The 10,549-nt window shown below is 35.9% G+C and overlaps 2 protein-coding genes across 2 annotated transcripts; one reads left to right on the top strand and one right to left on the bottom strand.

Moving 5' to 3' along the window:
- On the top strand, positions 275-1,257 carry LOC104704141 (glutathione S-transferase T3-like). The gene is made up of 3 exons (XM_010420271.1): positions 275-722; positions 786-1,027; positions 1,108-1,257. Exons 1-3 carry the CDS (start codon positions 275-277, stop codon positions 1,255-1,257), a joined length of 840 nt encoding a protein of 279 aa, XP_010418573.1.
- LOC104704140 lies at positions 6,717-9,643 on the bottom strand. The gene is made up of 2 exons (XM_010420270.2): positions 9,159-9,643; positions 6,717-8,772 (listed from the first exon to the last, which is right to left on the bottom strand). The coding sequence occupies exon 2, from the start codon at positions 8,697-8,699 to the stop codon at positions 6,717-6,719; it is 1,983 nt and encodes a 660-aa protein (XP_010418572.1). The 5' UTR covers positions 8,700-8,772; positions 9,159-9,643.

Raw genomic sequence — 10,549 nt, 5'->3', positions numbered from 1 at the left:
GAAAAGTGTTTCAATCGCTCTATTCATAGAGATATACTAAAAGTATATCTCTTTAGTACTAAAACACTCATTAGTCTTTAGCTAAATAAACATTTATTCTCTTTGTTTAACCTTTAGTATTAAAGCTCACATAAACCTTGAGGTCAATATAAACGACCATTGTTAAACACTAACCCAAACTCTTAACGTTTATCTCTCCAAACCCTTTCGTTTTCATAAACCTAAACTCTCAATTTTTACAAACCTAAACTCTCAGCTTACACTAACACAAGCAATGGATCCTAGAAACCCTTATCGTTTTTGGGATCAAAATTTTGTTGATCTTTTGAATTCTCAAAAAGACTCCAACTGTTCTGATAATCCTATTCCTCCTATTTCCACCCTATCCTCTCAACCTATTCAGTTTACTAATAAATTCTCTTCTCAGCCTTTAAACTTTAGCCCTGGGTTCTCTTCTCAGCCTCTTAAAATAACCCCTACATCTGAATCTGAAGATTGTACCGAGGTTACAGCAGATGAGATTGATGAAGACGGAGGCAGAGGAAGTAGGAAACGGTGGAGTGCAGAGGAGGATGTTCATCTCATAAGAGCTTGGTTAAACACAAACAATGATCCAGTGGTGAGCAACGGCCAGCGGTTACAAAGTTTCTGGAAGAGGGTTGCAGACTATTACAAAGCTCATGATGGAGATGCTACTTCAAACGCAAGAGGGCCTTCACAATGTAAGGCAAGGTAGAGTAAGATAAACCACCAAGTCAACAAGTTTGTTGGGTGTTACTCACAAGCGAGTACAAGAAGGAAGAGTGGACAATCAGAAGATGATGTTGTGAGCATGGCGTATGAGTTTTACAAGAATGACATGAAGAAGTCGTTTATGCTTGGACATTGTTGGAGAGAACTGAAGAATGATCAGAAATGGATCACAGAACGACATGAAGAATGTAGCAATAAACGTACTAAGCTTGCTTCTGAAGGAGATTTCTCAGCTCCTTCGAGCAATGGTGGAGACGAGATGAGGCCTCCGGGGGTTAAAGCTGCCAAAAAAAAAGAAAGAAACCTGCAGTTAATATTAATGTGGATGATGGTTCTGTCAGTAAATTGGATAAGATAATAGCAATGAAGGATCAAGAACAGGCGGCTAAAGAGAGGCACGACAAAATGAAATTGCTAGACAGCCTGCTTAACAAGGGTGAACTAACACCTGCTGAAGTCCTACTTAAAGACAAACTGGTTGATCAAATGTTGACAAACATTTAGGTTTACGAACTAACACCGTTTGAGTCTTGGTTAACTATTGTTTAACTTGTGTTTAACTTGTGTTCTTCTTTTGTTTAACTATCGTTTAAGTCTTGTTAAACTATTGTTTAACTTGTGTTCTTCTTTTGTTTCGGGTTTTGGGATGACATATGAAGCTGTCTCGTTGCCATCTAAAGTGAAACATGTTGGTAGTCAAGCGAATGGAAGCTGTCTTTTTTTGTATTGATGTGTTATGTTTGGAACCGTGAATGTGTTGGTTGTTTTTTAGTGCCATTCACGGGTGTCTGTTTTGTTTAAGTGTGGTCGGCTTTTGTTTGTTGAGCGGACTGTTTGCAACCCGTGAATGTGTTTTGGGTTGTTGTATTTGTTTTTGTAACCCGTGAATGGGTATTGATTGTGTTTGTAAGGTCTATATATTGAAGGTTCATGTTCAATTTCATTTGCGCTTCTGATCAATTCTTCTTTTCATTTCTTCCTCCCTAAAACATAACAAACATTTATCTTATCATCCTGATCATTTATCTTATCATTACTTCTTCTCAATTCTTGTTCTCATTTCTTCTCCTCATTTCTTGTTCTCATTTCTTCTTGTTAAATATTTCCATTACCAAACTAACAGGTTTCCATAAACCTTAAAAAAAAAACCCAACTTCCAATAAGCCTCACAACTAAACCAATTTGACTAATAATGTCTAATTGGAGTTCTGATCATGAAGTTGATCAAATCGTAGAGGAGGAAGTTGATAGTATAGTGGAAGGGATTCAATATAACTACACTCAAGAGGAAGAACCACCAGCTCCAATATTCCAACGAGTGCACATAAATAGAGACCGCGAAGAAGGCCACACTCGGCTATAGAATGATTATTTTGGTGAGAATCCGACTTACACTCCCGCTATGTTCCGCCGTCGCTTTAGAATGAACAAACCATTGTTCGAACGCATAGTCAGTACTATTGAGAATAGAGTCCCGTACTTCAGACAAAGACATGATGCTACTGGAAGGCTCGGTCTTTCAGCACTTCAAAAATGTTTTGCAGCTATACGTATGATGGCATACGGATGTTCGGCAGATGCGGTGGATGAATATTTACGACTAGCTGAAACAACCGCACACAAATGCCTTGAAAAATATGTAGACGGAGTTATCCATCTATTTGGAGACGTTTATCTCAGACGACCTACAGTGGAAGACCTCCAAAGATTACTGAATATTGGAGAATAACACGGTTTCCCCGGAATGGTGGGGAGCATAGATTGTATGCATTGGGAGTGGAAGAATTGTCCAACTGCATGGAAAGGACAATATTCACGTGAATCTGGAAAACCGACAATCGTACTAGAGGCAATGGCATCCCAAGATTTATGGATTTGGCACGCATTTTTCGGACCACCGGGTACGTTAAATGATATCAATGTTTTTGACCGCTCACCGGTGTTTGATGATATCTTAGAGGGCCGAGCTCCAAGAGTTTCACACGTTGTCGATGGACATCAATACGAAATGGCGTACTACCTCACTGACGGTATTTATCCCAAATGGGCAACTTCCATCCAATCAATTACACTACCACGTTGCCGAAAAGCTAAACTCTTTGCTCAATGTCAAGAAGCATGTCATAAAGATGTAGAGCGTGCATTTGGAGTCTTGCAAGCTCGATTTGCAATCGTGAAGAATCCCGCACTTTTTTTGGATAAAGGAAAACTAGGAAAAATAATGAGAGCATGTATTATCCTGCATAACATGATAGTGGAAGACGAACGACATGAATACAATTTCTACTATCCAACGGAGTTCCATCACGGCGAAGGAAGCGGAACTTCTCATGTTGATCTATCGTATTCTACCGATAGACAAACAAATCTACATAATTTGATGGGCATTCGAAATGACGTTCATGATTCACAAATGCATGATCGTTTGAAAAAAAAAACTTGATTGAGCATATTTGGCAAAAATTTGGTGCAACTTATCAATAAATCTTCTTCCGAATTATGTATAATATGTTTAATATTTCTTATTTTAAATTTATATTTAATATTCCTAAATTTGTAATATTTTATTATTTTATATTTTATGTAAAAAATTATTATTTAAATAATTGAGTAATGTAAGTGAGTTTCTCTAATAGAGTATTGATTTTGTTTAAATTACTAAGTGAATTGCTTTAATTAGTTTAGTATTAGTTTTATAATTAATTAAGATTTAAATAATCCAAGTGAGTTACTTGAGTGGATATGGTCTTAGTGTACTTTTGCTCCAATACTATACTGTTATTTCAGTAGACTTGTATAGTTGAATTAAACTGCAAAGTTACTGTCTCGGGTATATATATAAAGTTATAAACTAATAAACAAACGAGTAAAATCGCAAAGCTATCTTAGCAAGCACATGCACAAATTGTTTGGGCCTATATATATATATAATAAGGCTTTAACCTTGTCAATGTGAAAACAAAAAAATAAATATATAGAAAGGTAAAAACTATGTGATACGCAACGAGTCTAATATCTAAAGGGAAACATTATGTTACACACCCACACGTATCATTATCATGTTTGAAGATTTTGGGGAATTTATTATTTACAAAAAAAGACCGAATCAATCACGGGGTTAGCGCGTAATCTAAACCCCAAATAATTGAAAATAAAATATAGTATCAATACTTCTATCAAAAGGCACGCACGTAAAACCTCAATATAGTAGTAACACGCACGCACACAGATGAAATATAAATATGCTTTGGTTGGGGGTGGTGCTACTTGGTAAAATATAAATATGATGTCTCTAATTAAAATTGAATTACACGCTACTTGGTTCTAAATCAATGGGTACTTTCCCATATAAGCTATACTAATTTACTACCTGACTTTTTATGTGTAAAAAAACATGTAAGACGTATTCCACAATCATTTATTTATCATAATAACAGTGTAATTCTTCATTGTAAAGTAAAACTGGGGAAGTAAATAGAAAGAGTTTGTTTTTTATAAGAGAGCAAACATATTTCTTTATGAAAAAAATGAAATCTCGTAAAAAGAAATAACGGGAGTAGCTTTGAAGTCATTCATCACTCTTCAAACAGAAGATTAGAAGGCGCATGCATCACTGCATTATATGACTTGTTGTTGTACTGGTACATATATCACTACAACAAATATGCACATTGTTAACCAGAGAAAAACGCTATCATAGGTCTTTGATAGCGTTTTCATGAGCGCTGTTTTAGGGCACTGTTATTATATGTACCCCATATACAATAGCACTTATTACGTATGCTATGTTATAAAAATATAACATAGCTTTAAGAAATTGCTATATTATCAAGATCATAATTTTGAAAAAATTTATACAACATTTGTTTTTTCGTGCTATGTTATAGTTTTATAGCATAGCTCTAATAAACTGCTGTATTATCAAGATTATAATTTTGCAAAAATTTATACAATATTTAATTTTTCGTGCTATGTTATACATATCTAATATAGCTGTTGCGAAATGCTGTTTTATCTTGTTTACTGTGCTATGGTATATTCTTTTATCATAACGTTTACCTGTACTTTTATAGCATTTTCTGATATGTGATTATAGCACACATAACCTGTTTTATAAAATCTCATAAAATCTGATTAATAAACGTCTCAGATCCAAAATACATAACAAAAGTCTCAAGAACATCAGTTTACCATCAAAGTCTCAAGAACATCCAAAATAAACAAGCAATCTCAAGTACTTAACATTACACAATAAAACCATCAGTTTAAGACATAATGACCTTGTTCTCTGGCCAAGCAATGCAGGAGCTAAGTGCATCTTCAATAATCTCTATTTCATCGGATGGCCTCCAAACTTTTACATTTTTCACCTTCACAACATCTATCCACACTTTAACTGCATTAGAACCCAAGCGAGTAAAGTGAACCTTATGTTCTGGATCATTTGTTCCCCATCGTCCTTCAGCCACAACCCTATTCTTTTCAGTTAAATCCATCAACTTGCACTTCTTATTCTCCTTGGAAATAACTTTATTAATGCGCTGCCATGTTTACAATATAAACCATCAGTCATCATATAATTAACAAAAACAACTTCATAACATATGAAAACACTTACTGGAGACTTCCTGAGAGGAGACTGTGATGGTAAAGTATTCTTTATTGGTGATATTGGACCCGTTGCATCATCAACAGGAGACTCAGAACCAGATGCAGACTTAGAAGACATAGATGCAGATTTGGCCTGCGATGCAGCCTTTGAAGCTGTTGCTGAAGTTTTGGACTCTGTAGCAGACTTAGAAGCTGTGGCTGCAGACTTGGCCTTTGATGCAGACAAAGAAGCATGTGATGTAGCATTCTGACCAGTTGGAGTTGAGGGATTTTCAAAATCAACCTTACTCAGGGGCCAAGATACGTAAGCCATCAAACAGTCCTCAAGAAATGACATTTCAGCTGTAGGTCTCCATAGTGATGTATCAGGCTGCTTTACTGAATCCACAAATACTTTAACTGCTTTTGGTCCAAGAGGAATTCCGTTAACCAACGCACTTGGTTCTTGTGTCTCCCAACGCCCCTCAGCAACAATGACGTCACCCTTAGACAAATCCAATAGTTTACATTTGTTTCCTTGTATACCCTGTTAAACACAATCAGTAAACAAATCCAATATAATTAATTAGCATTATAGACAGGGGTAATACATTGCTAACACATTGCTAGAAATTATAAATACCATAGGGGCAATGTCTTCCATTTGGATGTTGTTGTCTACCAGTCTACACTTATCAGTTGGCCATGCGATTATATGTCCAACAGCTTCTTTCATATGAAAGATCTTTTGTGCAGGTCTCCATAGAAATGCATCTGGTTTATATGCAGCTTCAACTAACACTTTGAGATCATAAGGGCCAAGACGACAGTCATTCACTATGTCATCCGGATCAGAAGAAAGAATCCGACCCTCACCAACATTTTCATCAATGTCAGACCAATCAACAAACACACACTTAGGATGTGCTCTTTTGTTTACACTCTGCAACAATTTCATGAGCAACTAAGAATCATAAACGACACTAAGAAGAATCACTTAGCTGATATGAAAAGAAGTAAGAATATGTTACTCTTGCAGCTGAGTTTTCATCCATTTCAGCTTCTGGTCTCTGTAACATAAACAAAAATAACATCAATTTATATTACTCTAACTGGCTGATGAATAGTAGAGAACTCTTAAGTATCTAACCTGATTCTTGATTCTGCCAAGTTCACTTTCCAAGGCATTGACCTGTTTTACTAATTTTACTTGCCGCTCTTCCATTTCAGCCATACACTTGCTCTGCATTTGTAAACAAGCTAATTTGGTCTTACTCATGCCTCTACCCATTGCCCTCAGCCTACCAGAATTGTCAGGTCCTAAAAGCTTGGCGAGGTGATCTTCATCTGGATTTGTTAAAAATGCTGGAGCATCACTTCNGTGCAACCGGGAGAAGCTGTTGCATCAAGACATGATAATCATGTGATTTCAGACCTCCTACCTTACACTCTTCTACTGAAACTCCTCTTGAAATATTAGAACAGTATCCATCTGGACCTTTAAAATGAAATAGTCGTTTGCAAAAAATCTTCTTCTCATTCTTGGACAAAGACCAAGGTGCTGCTGGAAGATATGTTCTCTTTCCTTTTGTGGTAGGATGCAACTCTTTTCTTAGACCAAGATGTTGAAGATCCTTACGAGCATTAAGACCATCCTTAGATTTTCCACAATGCAACAATGTGGATACAATGCTGTGAGTCACATTCTTTTCTATGTGCATTACATCCAAATTATGCCGTACTGGTAGATCCTCCCAATAAGGCAGAGTAAATAAAATGGATCTTTTCTTCCACCTTGATAACTCATCTTCATCTACTTCTACTTCCTCATCTTCATCGGATTCACTTTCATCATCATCACTGTCAAACACTGGTTCTTTATAGACAGTTCTCTTTCTCTTCATCCCAGCCTTTTTCACATTTCCGAAATCATTTTGGAAGTTTTTCAGATTCTGATGAACTTCATGACCAGTTAAAATTCTTGACTTTCTCCTATGCTCAACTTTTCCATCAAACCAAGTCTTCTTTTCCCTATATCTGTGTGTTGGAGCCAAACCTTTTCTATGACACATGTAGACATGTTTCCTGCTAAACTTCAACCACATACTATCAGTATTTTTCCCACACATAGGACATCCCATTTTACCTTTTACTTTACAACCAGCAAGATTTCCATACGCAGGAAAATCACTAATGGTCCAGAGAAGCATTGCCTTTAGAGTAAATGTACTTTTACTAAAAGCATCATACGTTAGCTCTCCATTCTTCCACAGATGATTCAAATCCTCAATAAGAGGTTCTAGGTAGACATCAATATTATTACCTGGTTGTTGTGGACCAGGAATCAATAATGTCAACATTATATTCTCCTTCTTCATACAAAGGTGAGGAGGCAAATTGTAGTTTACCAATAGCACAGGCCAGCTACTATAATTACTATTCTTCATGTTGAATGGATTAAATCCATCTGTGGACAGCCCAAGCCGTATGTTCCTTTCTTCAGCTGCAAATGAAGGATACTTCTCATTCATCTGAGCCCATGTAACAGAATCTACTGGATGTCGAAGTTTTCCATCAGTGCTCTTGTTAGTGTAATGCCACCGTAAGTCCTTAGCCATGTCCTCTGATCTGAACATTCTCTTCAGCCTTGGTATAATTGGAAAATATCTTAATACTTTCTGTGGGACACCTTTCTTTACCTCATTAGTCCGCTTATTAGTCTTCCACCGTGAAGCATTACATTTGGGACATTTATCAAGCTTCTTTAACTTCTTTCTGAAGAGGCAGCAATCATTAACACATGCGTCGATCTTTTCATATCCCATATGAAAGCTCTTTAAAAATTTCTTGACATCATACAATGATGTGTGAAAGACATTACCATCTGGCAACATGCTTGGCAATGTCTGAAGCAGTTCATTGAAGCTCTTATCCGACCAGCCATTATGTGTCTTAATCCTAAACAAAGTCACAATAGCCGATAACTTGCTGTGGTTTGAACAGCTAGGGTATAGTGGGGTTTCAGCATCCCGGATCTTTGCAAGGAACTCATCCTCTTGTTGGTCCTCACCCTCTGCAATCTCACTTAAGTCGCCCACAGGTTGGTCAGCTAAGTCACCTCTAAAAGCCAACTCTTGATCAAAAAATTCAGCAGCTTTATATAACTCAAAAACTTCCTCATTCCACTGAGTTGGTTTACTTTGAAATTCATCTACTGACTTCACATCTCCATGATGATACCAATCACTATGCACCTTGTATGCCTCATCCATCCCTCTTATTACAAGATGCTCAACCACAACACTGTTTAACTGTCGTACTACATTACGACAGTCTTTACAAGGACATATTATCATTTCTATGTCACCTAAAGCCGCAGACACATCCCTTACAAATTTCCAAGCTCCACTTTTATAACCAGGATCAGCTCTTCAATGGATAATTAAAGAAAAAAATCATAACTAAAAGAACATCTTAAAGTATCCAAACCCAAAATAAAACCTAATTATGAAATATAATTCCTTACCTGCATAGATGCACCCATGCCTTGTCCAACATTATATGTTATAATATAAATTTTAACCTTTATAGATAAAATAGAGATACATATTATACAAAGCTCACATTAAGCAACAATTCAGACAATACTGCACTACTTCAGACACATACAGATGCTCTTAAACCAATATCTAACTGTGTAAAATCTCACTAATCTAATCACTATTTATACGAATCAGACTCAAAGGACAAAACATAGCAATCACCAATATTCGTGTGTAATAATAATGTTTAACTATTGGTTGAGTGATACTAACCTGTTGTGTGAGTACAGAGAAATGAGAAGCTTCAGTTCCCCAACATTTCAATCACCAACACTTGGGAAAAAAAAAAAATCGTTCAGTTTATGAAGGCGCAAATACTCAAATCCAAAAGCTATTTTTGAGTCAAATCTGTAAATAATCGAACCCTAACAAAACAGATGGATTCGAAACTCCACATTCTCAAAATCTGTAAATAATCGAACCCTAAAAAACAGATAACGAAATAAATCTAGATAAATCGAACCCTAACAAAACAGATAACTAAATCTGACCCTTATCGAAATCAAAAGCTGTTTGAAATCACAAATAATCGAAACAAATAACGAAATTAGGAGGAAGAAGAAAGACATGCCTCAAAAATGGATTCGAGCTATCAATTGCGATGGATATGGAGATTTAGGGCGAAATTGGGGCTTTTCACAAACGGCGAAATTGGGGCTTTTCACAAACGGCGATAAAACTGAAGAATTGATAAGAAATTTAGAAGAATTTGAGCACACACAGAGAATTTAGAAGAAGAAATCTTCTTAGGTTGAGCTTAGGTTGTAACGAGAGAGAGAGAGAGAGTGTGTCGAGTTTTTGGGTTTTTTTTTTATTTGGCGATTAAGTGAATAATTTCACTAAGTATTGGCGGACAAAAGTCACTTTTGTTTCCCGCTACATAATTTTCCTATCATAGCGTTAATAAGATGCTATTAAAAAGTAAGCGAAAAAAAATCTCATCTTTCATAGCAGTGACGGAAAATGAGCTATATCCGTCTGCTATCAATGTACATATTTGTTGTAGTGTATAGACGCTTTCCTTATTGTTAAACCGCCGTAAATTATTGGTTATGTTTCGAACCTAAAATATATACTATGTAGGAGTGGTCAAATATCGATCTCTTTCTCTTATACAATAATTTGTCTTCCATATTGGTATGGTCAACTTTGTGACAAGAACCAAAAAAAGATTTTATAAAGATAAAAGAAACAGAAAACGAGAAAATGGAATGAGTTGGCCAACAAGGGAGGCTACAAAAGAGTCACGAGACATGCAATCATCCTGATTTGAAGCCAGCCCATGTTTTTACTGACAAGCAAACACATTGCAGTAAAGTCGAGTTATCATAATTTATGATAAACATAAAGTAAATTATTAGAGATATTTTTTTAAAAAAGAGGAAAATCTCTCTTACAACTTAATGATTTATAAAAGGACCAGACATTATCATTAAATCTTGAAACTAAAAACTATGAGTGCCTTGAAATCTGAGAGTCACTACATACTGTTTTCCTTTTGAAATATTTTTCTCTGAGACCTCATCTCCATTTTCTTATATTGTAAACAGCTATGATTTAATTTGCTTATAATTGACTCCTTTTTTATCTACTTCAATATTAGA

This window comes from Camelina sativa, chromosome 7, assembly GCF_000633955.1.
Source record: "Camelina sativa cultivar DH55 chromosome 7, Cs, whole genome shotgun sequence".
Lineage (NCBI taxonomy): Eukaryota > Viridiplantae > Streptophyta > Magnoliopsida > Brassicales > Brassicaceae > Camelina > Camelina sativa.
The sequence above is the reverse complement of the archived record's forward strand: the minus strand, read 5'-3'. Positions and strand labels throughout refer to the sequence as shown.